Genomic DNA, 21,407 nt, shown 5'->3' with positions numbered 1-21,407 from the left:
TGTGCTGTCAGTAGTAATTCATAGATGTCATTGTAATACCAACTGTCCCTTAAGTGTGAAATCATAAGTAATCCATTTTGATGGGTAAGTTATGGTTTGTTTCGAGTATCAACGTGGGAGTATTTGAAGAAATTCTGACCTTTTGACAGGAAAAAAGAGCTTGATGAGATTATGTATTACTCTTTGATATGAATTGTCAATACAAATACCTAATCAAACTTATGTTTAAGGTAGCATGAAATATTTTCTCCAGTTTGACTGGTTTAGGTAACATAAGTTAGTCGTGTGAATATTAAGTAAGATTTGCCATTGTCTGAACAAGTTTCTGTGTTTTTTATGAGTGTTGTATGTAAAACTGTACTTCTTATATTTAGCGTGATGTGGATAAATTAAAAAGTATGAAAGAAATGCATAAATACAATACCAATTTAATGTCCATCATCTATGGCACAACATCCTCTTCTGTGAGTGGGCATACTGATCACCTATCATTTAGATATTCTAAATAATTTGATTCTGAACAATTGACAGAATTATTGTTCTTGATAAACAATACATTTGACATAGCTTTTTATACCATGGTAATTGGTACCAGTTGCTAGGTCTGATGGGTTGTTTGGCTGGAAACACTTTTCTTTGATGCTAGAGATTTTTTTTATATCTTGCATATGAACGTAATACATCCTCTCTGCCTTAAGCACTTATAAAATTTAGAAACAAGCCCCATTAACTACAACCTGTTGACAGGCATAGTTTGGGTCTTTTTTGTATTGAGTATTATTGCACTTTATGATCTTCTCACTCATTTTCTTAGTATAAGAAAATAAAGGCATTTATAGTAAATGTATTATTGTTACATAAAAACACTGTTTTCTTTTCGATCTATAGCAATTCTCATATCACATTCAACTTGTTCTAACACAAAATGTAAATTTGTAACTAACAAGAGTTTTGTAAAACAGTGTAATGTCCATCACCCTTCATTACATATTTTGAGCAATAACAGAGTGTAAAACAATTTTGCTGCAAAGGAATTGTTAGAAATGATTTGTTATTCACCTTCAGTCAGAAGAACACAAACCTGATTTATTAAGAGAAATCTTTTTACATTGGCACTGTAAAAATGTGATAGTGATTTTAACATTCAGACATTGACTTGCACTCAGTGGTCAATCGCAATTTAATAATATGTATGTAGGGCAGGTTCACAACCATGTTTCCAAGTGGCTGTTTAATTAAAATCTACAAACTTTTGTCAGGAAATGTGTACATAATATCACCATGGTCTGTTTTAATACACATTACTAAAAATTTTACAATTGGCAACTTTGAAAGAGAAACCCAAGCTGTCATTTTTCACTATTTGCAATCAGAATCACAACCTTAGTGCAATATTATAATTTATTTCTTACAGTAATTTTGGTTGCCATACAAGAATTTTTAAGAAAGGTGGAAAGTGCAAGTTACAGGAGCTTGATTTTAAAGAATTCCAAATAAGAGGATTTAAAGCACAAAAATTACAGCAACACAGAGAACGGAAATACAAGTTGTCACACAAACTATAGCAAGAAATATGTTCATATTGGCTAAAAAAGAAAACCTTTCCATGGAAAATTTGTCTAATTTGCATTTTTATGTGGCGTTTATGTAAAACCATTACCAGATCAACTGGGTGATGTGTTTCTTCATCAAAGAACATAGAGAACCACAATAAATTGAAATGCCACAAGTAACTTTGTGATATGTAAATCTTTTATAGTGACAATCACAACTTGCCATTGTATAATGAAACAAATTAAATAAAAATGTGCATATCTGTCTGGGACAGGTATCTCTGCAAATCTGCACAATTTACATTTTGTGAGATTTGGGTATTGTGTATGCAAATTTTATGTGGTATTGAGCATGGTATTGCCACTCGTTAACATTACAGAATATAATATACGCTGATCAAAATCCCTGGTCTACTGAATAAATTTTTATTTAATGATTGATTGACATCAGTCTTGACTCTCTTGTTATCATTACACAATATGAAAGCATCTTTTAAAATTAAAAAAAACATCTGTTTTCTTAACAATTGCTTCCTGAATCATAATCAGTGAAAACAGCTGGAGTTTGATCTTGGCAAATTCATTTTATAGTTAGCAGGTGACCATTCTGATTCGAGGCCCTATTATCCCAGTGTTGTAAAACAGAATGTAAAAATATACTATTTCAATAGCTCTTTAATATGTTCTATCTCACGCTTACACCACACACCCGTTAGCACTGATAATGTGTCCTTAAAAGACACATGTTCAATAGGAAATCATCAGTTTTGCTGTAAAGTGTTATGGCAAACTTTAAATAAATTAAAAACGTAATAATGAGGTTGTTATTAAAAAGCAGCTTAAAATTCAAGAATATAATCTCCTGATGTCACTTCTTCCATGACTCCTTGTATAGAGCATAGACATTACTATCTATGCCAACCAGAAAAAAAAGGAAAAATCAATTGGTGTTTCATTTACTTAAATCTATAAATATCACCAAATGGAAGACAATAATGGCAGAATATGCATTTTCCTTTTTAAAAATTTAATGACCTCAAGATTCCCACTTCAAAAAGCATATAGACTCTGAATGAAAATATTCTTTACAATAATACCCAAGTGATTATGAAAAAACAGAATACTCTCTCAATTAAAATGTGTAATACTGGATTTTCATTTATTACAATGATCATTGGAACTTTCAAATACAAATATATAGACCTGCAAAGAATAACAACATACTTTAGATCAAATGACTTGTTTTCCATATGGGGAATGAGAATCACTTCCTTCTTTCTTTTTTTAATAACAGCTGCAATACTTGAATCCACATTTGAAGAAATAGTCACTCTTCTTTGAAGAAGTTCTAGCAAAGATAGAAAATATAGGACAGCTCTGCTGGTTCCGATGCATCCAACTGAGGTTGATTTAAAAAGGTTGTACTTTGTTTCATAATTATTCCACAGAAATAGTATTATTAAATCACAAAAGTTTTTTTTCTTTAACTTTCTGGAACTGAAGTGGCACAAAGGCTGCCTAGTAGACCAGCCACTTAGTTTAAACTTTTTTTTAAAATATTGTGCTTATAAACTATCTGTACAACTATTTAAACTTGCAGTAAAGAAAGATATTGAAATTGCTAATTTAATATATTCATCCCAGACCTAATCAGACACTCCACTGTTAGCAAACAGGAATGATTTTATACTACAATTATGTGAGACGAAAATAAACCATTTTTATCTGTCCAATAGCTGTTTTAGTGCTCTTTCTATATTCATCCTATGACCAACTCTGGTTACTCCAAGGTCTATTAGATCTTCTTTTTGAAGGTTTGGTAAATGAGTGCCCTCTATTTCATTATCCATGAAGGTCTCTTTATGTTCCCCTAGATTTAGGCTTTCCAACCAATCAGCCACATCTAACTTAGTCCACAAGTGGACAGGCTTTGTGGCAAAAGGCTTGTTTGAGATGGGTTGTTGGAGGATGGAAGGGGAGGGAGATCTGCTGCGGCCTGCATTCAAAGTAAAAACATCAACAGCAGGCTGTGGACTAGGCAGACCAAACACATCAACCAGGTTAATTGAGGCAGCAGGCGCTGAGAGTGGAGCGGGTTTAATTTCTTTCAGTATCTCAGATGGCGAGCACACTGGACTGGGAGCTCGCCTCATTCCCGCTGTCCTGTTCTCAAGGTCAGGAGGCCGATTCTGCATTGTAATTGGCTGACTAGCTCCTGGTCGGATGGTGAAGGTGACGCTTGTATTCCGTGTCCCTGAGACGGTACTCAAGGCATCAGTGCCCCTGTAATACAGAACAGATAAACAGTTCAATAAAACATTATCTGATGTACAAATAAACATGAAACTACAAATTCATGTTAAATAATCTGAAATCAATAGCAAATCATAAAACATCAATAATATTTTCTCATCAACCAAGGCCCTATAATTGGGCAAAGAGTTAGTGTTAAATGCATCTTCGTAATTTTGACAAAATAAAGGCAACACATAATTTTTATATTTTTTTTAAATATTTATAGCATGGTGAGCTGCGTCTGATTAACTAGATGTGTATGCCTTCTATTCACAGGAGATAGTTCTGCATGGTTGGTAACAAGGTCCTAAGAGCCTCATAAGTTAGGTCCCCAAGAACAACTCAATGTGAAAGATATTTCATTGTCATGCAAGTCTGAAATTAAACTCCACACCTCGCAACCATAGGCTCAATCTTAAGGGAAATAGTTGAGAAGGATCTTTCGGGCAGAGAGTCCTCTGTTAAGGACCATACATTAAAAAAATCCAGAAGCAACGAGGGGAAGTGAAATATAAAAAAAACACACAAAATAAACTAGGATAAGCATTTTAAATTTGGCTCCCAGCCTTTTAATACACAGATGTTGTCATCTAGTCCCTCAGATTTTTTGGACCATGACATGACATGTAATCTGACACTCCCCCCCCCCAAAAAAACATAAAAAGTTGGTCTTGCCTTCTGCTAAAAAGAAACGCATTTCAAGAAGCGATGAGAAGAGGCCAAGTACAGAAATGATATTCCTAAAATGTTTTGTCATGTCTGATTCTGACGTGATCATTTTAAAAATACACTCTGTTGCCTACATGTATCAAATATGTACTTTAATTATAACTATCTGAAATTCAAAATGCTTAGGGCCTCATTTATGAAAAGTGACGCATCGCTGCGTGAAAACAGCGATGCGTTACTTTTCATTGCGCCCTCCTTGCGACACCAATGATGCATCATATTTACAGTATGACGCATCATGTCGCAAGGAGTTACAGATACGTCAGTATTTCTGACGTATCTGTAGGCGCAAAAGTGACGCATTGCTGGAGTGTATCACACAAGTGACGCAACTCCAGCAATGTGTCCTTTCACATGGGGCAAGCCTTATGTAAAAGGACCTGCGTCAGTCTTACGCCTGCTGTGAGGCAGGCGTAAGATTTTGACGCATTTGAGTCCTAGAAGTGGCGCAGTGAAATCTCATGGATTTCACTGCGTCACTGTCATGACCCTTTCTTGCGTCAATATGCCCCCCTTGCATACATTATACCTGGCGCAGGTATAATGTGGCGCAGGGGTTTACAAAGTGACACATCTACCAAGATGTGTCACTTTGTAAATATGGTGCAACAAGGCACATTTTTTGCACCACTGGTGCGTCACAAAAAGTGACGCACCGGCGGCGTAAAAGTGTCGCATGGCTTCATAAATAAGGCCCTTGGAATTTTGCAAGGTTATATAGGATATGTTATTTTTCATATATTATACGGAAAAGATAAACACCCCCCAACTACACTGACTGCATGACCATGGTAGCAAACTGAATGTGAATTTACTGCCTGAAGTACAACTCCAACAAGATGTAGGTGCTGTTCTTGTGCAACAAAACCTACTCATGTGACTGTACCTGGTGGCTGTAAAGGTTGACCGGACACCTATACCCAGAGACCGCGCAAGAAAAATAGGGATCATCCTAGACAACAAACTCAACATAATAGCCTAAATCAATGCATTGTGCGCCACCTGCTTCCACATCCTATGCATGATGCAAAAGTTGAACTATCATGCAAGAACTTATCAGGCTAAATTAAGGAAACGCTCTCTACATTGGAATCTGCGAACAACTCCTACACAGAATTCGGTCCATCCAGAACACTGCCGCAAGACTCATACTCTACCTCCTACACTGCACCAACGTCATACCACACCTCAGGAAGCCTCACTGGCTCCCCATTCAGAAATGCAGACAATTCAAACTTTTCACGCCCACTAGAAACCTATGCTGTGTCTCACTCTTTCTTGCACACACTCCCCACATCTGCAAAAGCAAAACTGGAGGTCGCTCATTATCCTACATCAAACCCAAGACATGGAATAACCTCCCTCAACACATCAGAGCCATCTCTTCACTTCTTGAGTTCTGCAAGAAGCTGAAGTTCTGGAGCTCTGTATAAGGCCTAGGGCCCACAATCCTACACACGTACCCAGGCTACTAGATACCCTGTTGGGTGATTACTACACTATATAAATCAGCATAACATATATGGAATTAGATAATGTGTTGTTAGAATAAGACATGCTTTTGGTTTCAAAATAATTCTTCTTGGCTTTGCTGGATAGAACAATGAGGACTAGACACAAATATTTTGCTATTAGAAAAAAGCTAACTTTGGGAACACCAAATCCCTCTTTCATCAGTAGCATTACAATTGTAGCTAGGTTAGCACCGTTTGTGCCTTACATACTAGCTCCTTCAAATTACCACAGAAAATGTTGGCAATTTAAAATAGTAACGTATAAGTGGTTTGGTGCATTAAACATTTCTGCTGGAGCAACCCTGATCAACCGTGCACTAGCCCTAGCTTTTAAGCTGATATTGCTGAGTACAACCTTTCTTGTGAAGATCTAGTCATTGCACTGCTTTCTTGTTTCCTGTGTAAGGTTTTAGTAGATGATTACTACTACAGGGATATGACACATTTAGCCCTGGTTCTAGACGGTTGTTTGCAGAAATAAGGAAGAAGATTCTAAGACAATATCTCAAATGGAAAAATACAAGGTTCACAGTTTACATACAGATGAGGTTTTCCAATTGAATTAAAGTCATAAGAGTCTCTTCTTTCTTATACAGCCTAATTTCCAAACAAAATTCACAAATGTGTCATGGGTATTTGGGCGATTTTCATAACTCTCCGGCTAGCCAATACCTTTATAGAAGTGTACAGCCTGGCCAAAGCTGATATATTTCCTAAGAGACAAACCAAATTCTACGTTTTGCAGCTGCAATGGCCAACAAGCTCAGTCAATTACTAGCAAGATAATTGATGGTTGCAAAATGTTATATTTTGCCATACTAGAACAAAACATTACATTCATGTGGTTGTTACTACTGAGCACAGCCTGTGTTGATGCACCTCAAACTTTTCTAGCAACCCAGGATAAGTTCCATGTATGCCAAAAGTACTCTTTGCAGGAAGTTGAGACAATGTCCAGTAAAATAGGTTGGTCAGGGTATTGTAACTCAAGGGTTGAGAAAGTCTGGTGCGTTTCAAGTTGAACCCGGAGGGTCTAGTAATAAAAGGTGTTATTACAGGCCTGATTTCCCCGATCATTCCTCATTGTGCGCCGGATTTTCACCCCGAGTTTTCTACTAATTTTAGCAATCAAAACCTTTGGGTGGAAGCTAAAAAAACACTTGCGGCTCCAATGGGGCTAGTATCTACTGTCATTAACTCTATCCAAATTAAAAGGCGACTAGGAATAGGGGCCTTGTGAGATGGTATTAGGTGACAGAGAAGTAAACCAACAGAAGCTAAGAAAGATTTTCTAATGGCAACAAGATAGAAAAGTGCTAAATGCTGGCATCTGTAATTTGGAGGTAATGAGTTCAGATCCGGCATCACTGCTGACATCTGATAAACTTTTACAATGCCATTAACAAGGAAGAAGGTTGTGGGCTAGCAAAACTGAACAGTTTTGTAAAAGAAGAAGGTGGCCTTCACAGGAAGAATTTGCTTATTGTAGGAGATTTCAACACTCATCCATGTGGCGACTCCAAGTTGAACGCCCGGGTGAAACTGGGATGTCCATTGATATCGGGTCTCCACTTCGAGCATACCACGCAGGGTAGCGTTTTAAATGACATGCTCGATGAGGATGATTTATTCTCTGCAATGAGCTTTGCCGACCCACTTACTAATCTTAGGGAGCCCACGTTTAAGGGTCGAGGCTGCGGGACTTTCATAGATCACATATTATTATCCAGATCCATCTTACCCCTCCTCCAGAGTTTTTCCATCATTCTAAGTTCACATAGTGACCATAACCCTGTCTGTGTGACCATAGGAGGGAGTATAATGAAGATCAAAGAAAAAGTACGCAGCAGTAACAATTTACAACCCATAGAGGGAGGGTGTTGTACTAAATGGAGACAGATAATCCCGTCCACCTTCCACGACTCCCTGAAGGCCGCCTGCGAGGCAGATTTTTGCTGTTGCCTCAATCATGAATCCTCACCACCAGGCATACTAAAATCATTTGAAGGTATCGCATCTAAAGTAGGTGGCATGTTACTTGCCCACAACAAGACTAGCATGCCCCGTGGACCCAAACGGTACTGTTGCCTTTGCTCTAAAGCTACGAGTGATCTCAAGGCTGGGCTGAAAAAAATACCCAGAGAGAGAGTTTTGATCTGTACCCTTAAGAAAAACTACAAAATTGCCTTGGCCAATCGCAAGGCTGTAGTCAAAGAAGAATTATGGAGGGAGCTCTTAGACTCCCTGACCCTATCTAGTAGTTCTAGATTTTGGAGCACCATTAACCGACCACCTTTTTTAGCGGAAGGGGTCAGAGAAGTGGGCTCCAACATAACTGAGAATGAATGGGTGTCTCATTTTGTAGGAATATTTAAAAATACATCGAGCTAGCCAGATCCTTTTGATAGGCTCACGGACAAGGAAATATTGACGTACTCCATGAATGAAATTGAGGAGGGCATTGCTAACTTGACTAATAAAAAGCACCAGGACCGGATGGTATTCCTCCGGACCTTTTTAAATCAAAACCCTCGTTTTGGGCCGAGATCCTGACTGCAGTGGGTAATGTGGCAGCTAAATGTGAATGCCCTGCCTCCTGGGCTGTCTCGACGATCGTACCTGTACACAAAAAAGGGGATCGAAACAGCACGCTGAACTACAGGCCAATCTCTTTGATTGACTCTGTTGTTAAGGTCATTGGGGGGGTAATTTTAAAAATATTGTGTACCTGCGCGGAGGATAATAATATCATCTCAGATATCCAGTATGCGTTCCGCCCAGGACACTCAACCGTGGCCCAGTGTTTAAATCTCTATACCATCATAGGATAGTACACCATGACTCGTACTGGCTCCGTCTTCATGGCCTTCATGGACCTCTCATCTGCCTTTGATAGTGTTAATCGGGGAAGGCTGTGGTGGTCCATGGAGGCCATGGGGGTGGAGCGCAGCCTGGTTGACTTCCTGAGGGATCTCCATAGAGACACTAAAGCCAACATTAGATACTCCAATGATCTGAAAGTATCTAGGAACTTTGACATCGAAAGGGGGTCTGGCAGGGGTGCACATTAGCTCCCTTCCTTTTTAATTTATACATTAATGATCTGGAAGGGTCCTTGCTAGAAACCGGGGCCGATTTTCCGTATGTGGGAAAGCGAGGACTGCGGGCGACGCAGTCCTCTTGGCATGAACCCCTAAAGGGCTCCAAACTCTACTCGACGTCTTTCACGATTTTATGGACAAGTGTGACCTGTCCATAAACAACACTAAATCTTACGTGATGTACGTAGGGCCACGTCTTAAAAAAGAGTACCCCTTTGTGGTGAAAGGAGTGAGGGTGCCGAACTGCACAACATTTTCTATTTAGGTGTCCTGCTAGACCATCGGCTTAATTGGGCTGCACTTTTAAACAAAAAAAGGGTCAGGTTACCAGGGCAAATGCGGCACTTTTTGGCTTTGCTGCCAAAATGGGCAATCGACCAGTGGCAGCAATGCTAAAAATGTATCGGGCCAAGTGTATATCCATGGCAAGCTATGGTAGTGATTTATGGGGATACTGTGGCCTTGAGGGTCTTCAGGTGACAGAAAATAACTTCTTAAAACAACTATTAAGCGGGGACTGCGAATCTGTCTGTCCATGAAGAATCCGGTATGCCCTATCTAAGTGATATTTTGGCCTTACGTCCGCTTACTTTTTGATTGCAATGTTGGCTCAATAAGCACTTAAGCCTCACTCACAACATTCTTAGAGAGGCCCTGAGTCTTGACCATATGACAAACATTCCCTGGTTCAAATATTTAAAAACCCGTTTTAATGAGTTGGGACGCTTGGACTTGTTTTTAAATCCTGAAGGTATGAATAGAATGGATGTCACGCTCGTAAAGCATTCCTTCACACAAATTAGGAAAATGAAAGAGAAGAGAAAGAACTGTTGAAACCTAGTGTGAGGTCATATTTGATACTTAAAACCACCTTAGATATAGAGCCGTATCTATCATGGCCGCTGTCAGCATACGAGCGATTTCTATTAACCAGGTTTAGATTTAACCTTCTCCATTTCTTATTGGCTGTCCCAAGGGGCAGTCATAAAGGGAATGTGTTGGCATCCTGTGGCTGCGACTCAAAGTCTCCACAGGATCTGCTTCACTTTATGTTTTTCTGTAAATATTATGAAATGCCCAGGACTATCTATCTGAAATCTCTGTTAAAAAAGTTAAATTTTGTGCAAGTACATCCCGCCCTTTTTTATCTGCAACTACTCAAACCTGACTGTATCCCGTTTGTCGCCGGTTTCCTGAAATGTGCAATGAACTACAGAAAATGTCTGGACTTTTAAAATCACTGTGTTTTAATGGTTTTTATTAATGGTCATTTTAGTCTCACCCCCTTTTCGCATTAACGCCGCCTCTAAATTACTTTTATCATTGTTAACGAATGTAACCAGTTTATCAATTTTAAGTCATCGAATGTGTTGTATTTTAAAGTGTTACTTTTATGGTTTCTATCAAAGAATGCCGAATAAAGTATTTGAACTGACATTGAGGTCATGAGTTCAGATCCTGTCATGAGTCATGACCTCACTGCTGATAATTGTAATATGGAGGTCATAATTACAGATCCTGTCGCACAAGTTACTACTTGTGTAACGATATATCTGTAAGAGACATTAGTTAGTGATAGATTCCATACCTTAGAATATCCCCAGGTGTCAGACTGGATCTGGAATTTTTTTGCGTAGCAATACCCCTGCGCGCCGGCAGGCGTCGTCCGCGGCTCCGTGTCCGTCGTCGGCGTCGTTAGCGCCGGAATGACGTCGTGGGAGTACTTCCGCCCATGCGTGCTGATGTCAGTTCTGATACACAGCTTTTCCGCGCCAGATACGCAGAGCCATGATAGAACCAACACTGGTGCCATGAAACTAGGGCCCTGAAAGGGAATGAAGTTAACCCTAGATATCGGTTCGCAGAACGGGGAGGATGGGTGGGTCGGTAAGGAATCTATCACTAACTAATGTCTCTTACAGATATATCGTTACACAAGTAGTAACTTGTGCATCTGAAAGAGACACGTTAGTGATAGATTCCTTACCTTAGAATAGATACCCCAGCAATACCAACCCCGGTGGCGGGTATGCGAACAAATAATCACACCAGAAAGCCCTGGAGGACGGAACGGCCAAAGAAGCCATCCCTCCGGACTTGGCTGTCCAGGCAATAGTGTCTTGCAAAAGTGTGCAGCGAGGCCCACGTAGCTGCCTGGCAAATGTCCTGCAAGGGCACTCCTCGGCCCAGGGCAGTGGTAGTCGCCGTGGCCCGAGTGGAATGAGCCCTCAATCCAACAGGGGGCTCCTTCTTAGCCAAGGAGTAACACGCCTGGATACACAAGATGATCCACCGAGAGATGGTCCACTTGTGCACCGCCTTTCCCTTCTTAGCGCCCACGTAACCAACAAAGATTTGGTCATCCACCCGGAACTGGCGTGTGCGAACCAGATAGTAAAAGAGCGCATGTTTTGGGTCCAGACGGTGGAGCCTCTCTTCCTCTTTCGAGGGATGCGGAGGCGGAAAGAAGGTGGGCAAGGTAATAGACTGCCCGATGTGGAAGTCCGTGACAACCTTGGGCAGGAAAGAGGGTCTTGTCTGCAACACAACCTTGTCCGGATGGACAGAGAGGAAAGGAGGTGTAGAAGAAAGAGCCTGGAGCTCACTCACTCTCCTGGCAGAGGTGATGGCAACCAGGAAAGCAGTCTTCAAAGTAAGAAGACGGAGAGGACAGTTATGGAGTGGCTCAAAGGGAGCGCACATCAGGTAAGTAAGTACAAGGTTCAGGTCCCACTGGGGCATCACGAAAGGAATAGGAGGGAACATGTGAGTGATGCCCTTCAAAAACCTATTTACAATTGGGGACTTGAACAAGGAAGGCTGATCAGGTAGCCTTAAGAAGGCGGAAAGGGCAGAAAGGTACCCCTTGATAGTGCCCAGAGCAGAGCCCTGCTGGGCAAGAGAAAGAATGAAGAAAAGAACCTCAGAAAGGGGTGCAGAGAGTGGATCCACAGCCTTTGCTGTGCACTATGCCACAAATCTGTTCCACCTGCAGGCGTATACCGACTTTGTGAAGGGACGCCTGGCTGCCAGAATAACATTACAGACTTCAAGAGGCAAGTCAAATGGCCTCAACTCTCGCCGCTTAATCTCCAAGCTTGTAGGTGGAGACTGGACAGGTTCGGTGGAGGACCGTCCCCTGCTGCTGCGACAGAAGGTCCTCCCGAAGAGGCAGACGAATCGGGGGATCGACTGACATGCTGAGTAGCTCGGGATACCAGTATCTTCGTGCCCAGTCCGGAGCCACAAGGATAACCTAGGCCCAGTCGCGCCTGATCTTCTTCGGCACTCTGGGCAGAAGTGGTATAGGCGGAAAGGCGTACAATAGGCCGCAACTCCCCTCGCGACGAAAAGGGTCTCCGAGCGAGTGCCGCCTTGGAAATTCCAACGCGCAGAACTGATGACATTGCGCGTTCTCTTCTGTGGCGAATAGATCTAACCAAGGCTCTCCCCACTGCTGAAAGAGACCTTGCGCCACGTCCGAGTTCAGACGCCATTCGTGATCCATCATGCACCGATGGCTGAGTTCGTCCGCCCTCGCATTCAGAGAACCTGCCAGGTGTTGAACCACCAGGGCCACGCCCTGATGTTCCAGCCACTGCCAGAGGCGCAGAGCCTCCTGGCACAGGGTCCACGACCCCACCCCACCCTGTTTGTTGCAGTACCACATGGCGGTGGTGTTGTCCGTGAACACCTGCACTACACTCCCCGGACAGCGGGGAGGAATGCCTTCAGTGCAAGTTGGATCACATGGAGCTCCAGAAGGTACATGTGGAGCTGGGACACCGCCGGAGACCAGAGGCCTCTGATCTCTGCCTCTCCCATGTGGCCCCCCAGCCCAGGAGGGACGCGTCCGTCACAACCACGTGCTTCGGGTGGGGTAGGAAGAGGGATCTGCCACTGACCCAACCGCGGTCCGTGAGCCACTACTGCAACTGTCTTGCAGCGCCCTCCGAGATCAAGACATGATCGGACAAGTTGCCCTGATGCTGGGCCCACTGAAACTTCAGGTCCCACTGCATGGGTGGACAAAAAGCAAGGTTCGTCCAGGGCCGGGCTGTAGCGTCTGGCCACGTTCCTATCCACAGACGGATCTGTGGCGGGCTTGGACCAAGTGTCCACAAGAACGTCACACAAGGCCACATTAAACGGCAGCAGAGGCTCAGTGGAGCTTGCCTGCTGTTTAAGAACCTCAGTGAGGAGGTTAGTCCTCACGGCCGCGACGGGGAGCTCAAGGTGTAAGGCCTTGACCGCCCGCGTCAACACTAAACTGTAAGCAGCCCCCTCCTCCGTAGCCACGGTGGGAGGGGAGACAAATCCAGTGTTAGGCGAAGTGTCAAGTCCACTGGCCTCTCCAAGCTCATATGTCCAGTCCTGTTGAGACTGGCATTCCTGTGCCAGAGGGTCTACAGACCCCTCCCAATCACCCTCGTCACCTATCTCCTGCAGAACAGGGTCAACCGACGGGGCCGGTTCGTGGAAATAGAAATCTCCTAACGCCGTTGAGAGCGGCGCCCAACGGCGCCGTTCCGGTGCCAGATCCGGACCGAGGGTAGGATCGGGGACGGCGTCCATAGTGGGCCCCGGGGTGACACCCGCAGGGCCGGCACCAGTGAGGTCGTGTGGTCGCCCGGTGACGACCCGGATCCGGAAGCGGATCCAGTGAGGGCCTGTGGCGCCAGGACCGAAGTCGCCGTTGGGGCCGAAGCACCCGACGGCATCAGAGCCGGCTGAGGAGGGCGGGACTTCATGGCCATGAGGTACTGCTCGAACTCCTCTGGCGTCGCATCATGCCCAGGGACCCGAAGGTGTGGGGCAGACGGCGACGTCTGTGACTCCGTCGGAGCCGCGTGGGTGGTGTCATCCGAACCCCCGCACACATCGCGCGAGCGTCGGGTGGGTCGGAGGAACGATGACGTCTCTACGACCTCTCATGCCTCTTACCTGAGGACTTGGATCCTGACGACCGATGTCCACTCCCGGAGCTGCAAGGACTCCGACCCCGCGACCGGTCCCTCGACCTCCTGTGGGACCGGGACCTGGAGCGGCGCGGGGCCGACTGCCGGAGCTCAAGTCGCTTGCGGGACCGCTCCCGCCTAGCTTTAGACGTCAGGGCCCGGCAGTCGGAGCAGGTGCGGTCGTCGTGGTCGAGGCCTAAACACTTGAGGCACCGGCGATGGGGTCGGTAACCGACATCAGTCGGTCGCACTTGGAACAGGGTTTAAACCCAGGCATCCCTATCGGCACCGTCGGAGTCGAAGACTCGAGGAGAGAAATGATCAAAAGATCAAAAAAGTTTAGTCAAAAAATGACTAAGGGGTAGAGCTTCTCCGGATCTGCGCTAGCTGGCGGGAAAAAAGAAGAACTGACGTCAGCGCGCATGGGGGCGTCTAAGTACTCCGACGACGTCATTCCGGCGCTAACAACGCCGATGACGGACACGGAGCCGCAGACGACGCCTGCCGGCGCACAGGGGTATTGCTACGCAAAGATTTTCCGGATCCAGTCTGACTCCTGGGGATATTCTAAGGTAAGGAATCTATCACTAACGTGTCTCTTTCAGATATAACCTCACTGCTGACATCTGTAATCTGTAGGTCATGAGTTCAGATCCTGCATGACCTAACTGCTGACATCTATAATATGGAGCTCATGAGTTCAGATCGTGCATGACCTCACTGTTGACATCTGTAATCTAGAGGTCATGAGTTCAGATCCTGTCATCATATTACTGATGACAATTGTAATATGGAGGTCCTGAGTTCAGATCCTGTCTTAAGCCCACTGCTGAATCTGTAATATGGAGGTCATGAGTTCAGATCCTGCAAGACCTCACTGCTGAAATCTGTAATCTGGAGTGCATGTGTAGTGTAGTTCCTATCATCCCAATAGGCTCTGCGCATTGGAATAATACCTACAGCAGTAAAGGCCTAGGCCAGACGTTAACTAGGTCTACTACTGTCGATACTAGACTTAAAGTTTTGGGTTTTGCCAGCTAGCTCAGAGTTCACTAGAAACTTTCTCGAATGTTCAGGAAGGACTTAACTTCCCTGATTAGACAAGAAGGGATTTAGTTTCTGACAACCATAGAACATGACAACTTTGCTCTCCCCTAATCAAGAGTATATCTCGAGAGTCGTGTGAACAAAAGACAATTTATTTTACTCAGTCAGTACGTGCATTCTTAGTCTCATCAGATTGTAGAGAAAAGGAAGAGACGGGCGTGTTCAATAAAAAGGTGTTATTTATTGATCAGTCTCTTTTCTCATACAAGAGAAATGGATCGATATTATTGCAATACTTATAGCTAAGTAAAGTGCATACATTAAAAGCAATAGTATAAAATAATACTGTAAAAACATTGATATGGTTTCTAAGCCATAAGATGTTTTAAAATGAATAAAATATATTACATACACATATACATTTGACTAAACGTACTCAACTGGTGTTTCTAAATATGCCTACCCCGTGTACCTGACCTAAGCCTAATACGTGGGCGGGAATAGAAAGTTACAGTTTAAGTTAAGTTTGTTTTTGCCAAGTGAATAACTAAAGAATTCTCTGTGAGGGGTTATTCAGTTCTGTACCTGGAATCTAGGTTGAATGAGGGATGGTATCTCTCTCTCTGGTCTCGATATTCCAGGCTGCCTGCGAGGGCTACCCGGAAGCGCCGGTGCTGGATCTCTCGGCAGGAGAAATCAGCGCGTCTCGTTCTCAGCGCGTCAGGAAGGCGGGGCTGTGCCAGCGGGGTCTGCTCTGCTCTGGGCTTCGGCAAGTATGGCTGCTCCGTCTCGTCACCACCGCGTGTGTTTGCATAGGGCAATATCGGTAATATTTATACCTTTAAGGTGCCGAGATTGACGTAAGGATGGACATAGATACGTCAATAAGGATGTCATACGACTTGCTCGTTAGCACATTCTTTTGCTGAAGTTCTCGGTGAAATCAAAACAATGGCCGCAGGGTTTTGCCCAGGTTGTCATAGGTTTGATTTGTTATGAGAACTCCGTATGCCTTATCAGGGGCTGGAGGAATATCGCTTGTCTAATTAGATCGCAAGCGTTATGACCTAATCAGATAACACGTTCCTGTGCCGTAGTGTGACTGCGTCAGATTACGGTATCTGCATCATGGGGGTTTTCTGCCTCATGGGCTGACTGTTAGTTAACTTGTTGGTTTGTTTAACCAGAATAGGGTCAGGAATAGGGGGATCGATTCAGAACCTATAGGAATACATCACACCCACTCCAAGCTAACTATGGTCATATTTACTTATCTATGCATAGTAAAACATAGTACAACATACTATAGAGTATTGTGTATACCTTACCACCCCAAAATACATAAATGCATTTTGAAATTTTCAAATATACGGAAAAGTTGCAATCATATGCATTGTATGCACTCAAGCTGTATAATAATGCTAAGGTAATCACGCATTTGTATACATTATTGCTTATTTGGTATATGAGAATTTACACATGAAACGGCTCTTAATACAGAAAAAAAGTTCGAGACCATTCCATCACAGAATAAAATATTTAAAATATTTATGAACATACCAGCGGGCAGCTAATGTCTATAAGCTATGTCTATAAGCTATCTAAAATTTAGAAACCTTAGTTCTTTAAGAATAGTTCTTACTTTAAGCAGAAGATAGTGTCCCGAAAAATATGAAAAAATATTTTGGGGCTGCTGAAAAATCGCTGTCCGTGAACTGGAGGGAAAATTGTTCATGTGACTTTATTTTTAAAGTTGAAGGCCGAATTCAGGGAACGCCGTGTGCGAGCTTGTTCAAAAGTCTCTATTTCTGCTCTGGTGAGAACATCATATCATTTAGGCTTTCGAAAAAACTGTCAACAGCTTCCTGGGAAAGTTCCACTAACTCGGAAATAGGTGTAATCATGCATTCGTGCGCATGATTGTTTCCATTGACATTCTGATTTGCATTGCTTACAGAAGGTCGTACCTGATCGATGCTGCTTTCATCTTGAACTTCACTACCCATCAATCGTAGTGGTGAAGCTTCCACGAATGCCGTCATCAGGATTGGTAGCCTTTGAGGGCAGCACAAAGCATGAACCTTGATCGGGCTCAACAATGTTTCTGCATCCATTGGCGCATCCGATTGTAGCGTCAGACAGGTGTCTAACACGCATTCTTCTCCGCATAGCAGACATCTTAATACAGGTAAAACACATCTTTGCCACATTGGTCGAAATGATAGAAACCAAGTCATGTTCAGGTCTCTAAGCCGGGAGAGTCCCAGGATTTTTGATATCCGGTCCCGGTATCCAATGGCCAGGATTGTTTCTTCCCTTGTCGCAAGAGTTTTGTCTGTGACATGGGTTGCCATACCGAAAAATAAGGACCAAGAATAGGATTCCTGCAATCAGTCCCAAGATCAGGGGAAGTCCGCCAAAAATCGAATGGACGAAATCTGGAAAAATACCCAGTATGGCTTTGAATGGTGTTAATGCCATCGAAAATACTGTCTTAAATACCTTTGAGACCCCATTGGTATCAGAAATATTTAAGATTTCGTTTAGTATTTCTGCGAAATGTATGGGGGAATTAGTTGATAACAATGAATGTATCTCTGCAGTCGTCCTTGCGACTTGTAGATCATACGTTTCTTTTGATGACGTGAGCCTTGTAGGCGTCTGAAGAAGCACTGTTTTCATTCTGCTTAAAGTATCTATTCGAATAGAAGTAATTTTCAAATTGGGCCATGCCCTTGCCTCCCTGTCTGGAAAGGAGCTGGGGAACAATGAGCGTCCACAGCACTTGACCTTCGCAGTCGTAGTTACTAGATAAGGAGTCCCGGGCATAAGACTACAACATCTGCGGTCTACAATTAGAATGTAACTCCCATTATAGAGTCTTTGAAAGAATGGTTCTATTTCTGTTGCAGGTGCGCCTTGCTGGTGACATGAAAGGTTGTATGAATTCCCTTCACAGGCTCCATGCAAACTACTTCCGTTACACAGAAGCGTGCCGCTTAGTGACATCGCACAATTATTGCCACTAAGAAACACTTTCTGTCCTTTATTACTGACACATGCATGTGAATAGGGCAGGTTCCATGATGTTTTAATGTACCCCTTTCCCAATTTCTCGTACATGCCAGCCTGTATATATTTTTGGCAGTATTGAAACCTGAAGGTTGAGATTGGAATATTTATTATCCCATGTATTATCCATTCACTGACAGGTCGTTCTGACATTGTCACTGGTAATCTTTCGAGTTTTTCAATGCTCAAGATTGTATAATCAGCACCCTTTTGTGCCATACTGATTTGTCTATCAGTAAGGTCAAAGATTTGGAATAGTGACGTTGTGTTGATTAAACGCCAAGGCACATAGCCTGAACGTAGATTTTGTAACGTCCAGCCAAGCTGTACAATAGAGCGCAATTGTGACTGACCGTGTTGTAATAACAGTAAGTCTTGCGACAATATGTCGATTGCTGAAGACACAATGCTGTCCAAAGAAAAAATTCTGGAGGACAGAGTCATTAACCCATTGTCCACTACAGAAAGTGATTTTTCCAAATTAATACGGTCAATTTCCCGTATTCTCTCTGCTGTTTCAATTTGAGTAACCTTCCAGGCCTCATTGTATGCTGCATATACAGAGGCTGCTATGAAACATTTTTGACGCTGTTTGCGCGGTCCCATAATGAAATCACGCAAATCAGCACCATCAGTAAGTAAAGTTAGGTGTTGTTTAATTTCTGCCAGTGTGGAAGTTTGTAGCCATTGAAGGCATAATTTGCCCACACTGTAGGTGGTTATTATCCCTGGGTGATGTCTTTGGGGATATCTAGGGTCTGGCCTGGTCATTTTGAACCCCTGTGTTTTGTTCAGGAATCTATCTTGACAGTTATTTGTATCTGTGGGCCAGATCAACCACTGTTTCCAATCAGGATGTGTTCTGTTTTGGTTTAATACATAATTTACGTCTATCTCTTCATCTGTAGAGCTATTGCTGAACATTGTTGGCTTTGGAATAGACGGTTTATTTAAGTCTTTGATTTTGGCCAGGCCAAGACAGGTGGATTGTTGAACAGTGTCATTTAAAAATATCATTTGTTCTGGGATCATGCAGGCTCTAAACATAGATTCTATGCCCTGCACTTGCCATTCTTTTGTACCCCAAACACTTTTCAATTCAACATTCGTGTCCCAATAATCAAAACCAAAGGTATTCATTTTTTCAAAGAATGAGTCTGAATATATCAATTTTGTGTTGGTTATCATGGTCTTTGTCCCTGTCTTGTTTGACAATTTAAAATAGAATGCTTCAGCATTACTTGTGTTAAAACCTGAAAAGTATGAATATTTGTCATAGAAGGTCCTTGAGCTTCCTTTTGGAGGGGTTGCACAATGTTCCCATTGATTATAATTTAAAACATTTCTAGGTTGTGCAGATCTATGTAAAAAATGGTTACCATAGTGGTTATAACAGTACATACTATCATAATTTGTAGAACCCTGCAAATAATCATGTTTGGTAAATTTAGCAGACATTACTAAGTCAGACATCATATTATTAATGCTTTCGAAGTCCCAATCATCAGCAAATGAGCTTGGTTTTGCAAAGTCACTCAATGAGATCTTAATTTGGTGTGGATATTTCAGGATTTCGACCGGACCATAAATTTCATAGTCAGTGTTGTCCCAGGCTACCCCACCAGGTAGCGGATTGGCTGTGAAGTTGACTGAAGAAAGTTCTCTTTTCTCGATGTGTGAAGATGTGTGTGGTTTGAGGATCAAGTTGATTTTCTGACTTGCTGTGTCCATTTTTGCATATTTTCCCTCAATGAAGCGTCCCAAAGTTAGTATCATGATGAGCCAAAGTATGAGGATAAATGCACCAAAACCCACCCAAAATTCAATCAATGGAGAAATCAGATATGTTTCTTTCAGTTGTTTCAAAAGTTCTTTAGCTTTATCTTTAAAGGTTTTTGATGATGGCTGTGTCTTTGATTCACTGAAGCCTTCAGAGGAATCATCGAAGTTTATGAAGTAGCCGGATGCAGTTCTGTCAATTGTTCCAATTGGTTCAGGATTTCTGTTTCTTGCATTTTCACTTGGTACTTCATTATAGATTGGTGTGTCTCTGCTAAATGTTTTTATTTGGGTTTTCAGAGGTCTGAGTTCTATTGCATTGTTGCATAGTCCTTGTTGTTTTTCTGTAGGCGTTTCGAATGTGATGAGCCTCTTCGTTAGGACCTCTGTACTGGTAGCAAACCTTGGTGTTTTGCTACTTATTGGGAGTCCACTTGGCCTACTGTTTGTTATCGGCCACATGTTGTGGTTTTACCAGGTCGATGGATACAACTCGGTTCTCCTTTTTTCCAGCAAGTGGCGGTAGTACAACTGAACTTGTCCCGTTGACAGACAAGACAGGAACTGCTTTTCTGTAAGAAGGCCCAAATTCCTTCTTTACCGCGATCTTTTCCCTGACTAGATCCCCGACTTTTGGAATCCAGACAGGTCTTGCTGGGACAGGTGGTGGTTCTTCAGTGGTTGTTGGCTGTTGTTTCAATTTTATGTTGCTCAGGTCTTTTCTTGTTTTGTTTAAGTCCTGCAAAATAGCCAAACGGTCTTTGATATCAAAGCTTTTTTCTTTCACCACTGAAGTCTGACTATCAATGTCAGAGATCAACATCCTAGTTCCAAATAATAATTTGTACGCACTGAATCCCTTCAGAGAATTTCTTGGCAAGTTATTTAGACTACGTTGGACACTTATTAGATGTTTGACCCACCCAGCTCGCGAACCTAATATCCTTTCCGTTATAGATTGCTTTATGCCTTGCTTTTTTCTTTACACCATCCCGTATCCCTCAGGAAGGAAGTGAGAAGATTCCCGCTGTGCTATGCTCATTTGGCCATGTTTCCCATCAGGCTGGAGGGCTAGAGTGAAAACAATGGTCAAACGTAGCATGCTCTTAGCGTATATGCCATTTAGACTCGCAAATCTTTGTATAACAGTCCAGACGTCAGCCGAGTGCTGGTGATCTACATTATAAGTGTAAACTAGCCTGTATATGTTAATCGCACGCCTTCTTTTTTACTCTTGATCTTTTCTGGAGTAAACCGACGAGGTATTAAACTGTTTCTCTCCCCACTGCGATCTCTGTTGCAGTTTGGGCAGTTTTTTACAAACATGGTGTGACGCAGGCTCATGCCTGGCCACCAGTA

General features: G+C 42.8%; 1 protein-coding gene across 5 annotated transcripts in view; it reads right to left on the bottom strand.

The window, feature by feature from the left end:
• Positions 1 to 1,065: 1,065 nt before the first annotated feature.
• SHANK2 (SH3 and multiple ankyrin repeat domains 2) overlaps positions 1,066 to 21,407 on the bottom strand; it is a 3,078,421-nt gene continuing 3,058,079 nt past the window's right edge. For all 5 annotated transcript variants that reach the window (XM_078684305.1, XM_078684307.1, XM_078684308.1 and 2 more), the window contains one exon: positions 1,066 to 3,836. In XM_078684305.1, the coding sequence (XP_078540431.1) occupies positions 3,275 to 3,836 (562 nt within the window). In that variant the 3' untranslated portion in view covers positions 1,066 to 3,274. The remainder of the gene's footprint in view (positions 3,837 to 21,407) is intronic.

Source organism: Lissotriton helveticus, chromosome 3_2 (assembly GCF_964261635.1).
Source record: "Lissotriton helveticus chromosome 3_2, aLisHel1.1, whole genome shotgun sequence".
Lineage (NCBI taxonomy): Eukaryota > Metazoa > Chordata > Amphibia > Caudata > Salamandridae > Lissotriton > Lissotriton helveticus.
Note: the sequence above shows the minus strand (reverse complement) of the source record. Positions and strands in the feature narration are given on the sequence as shown.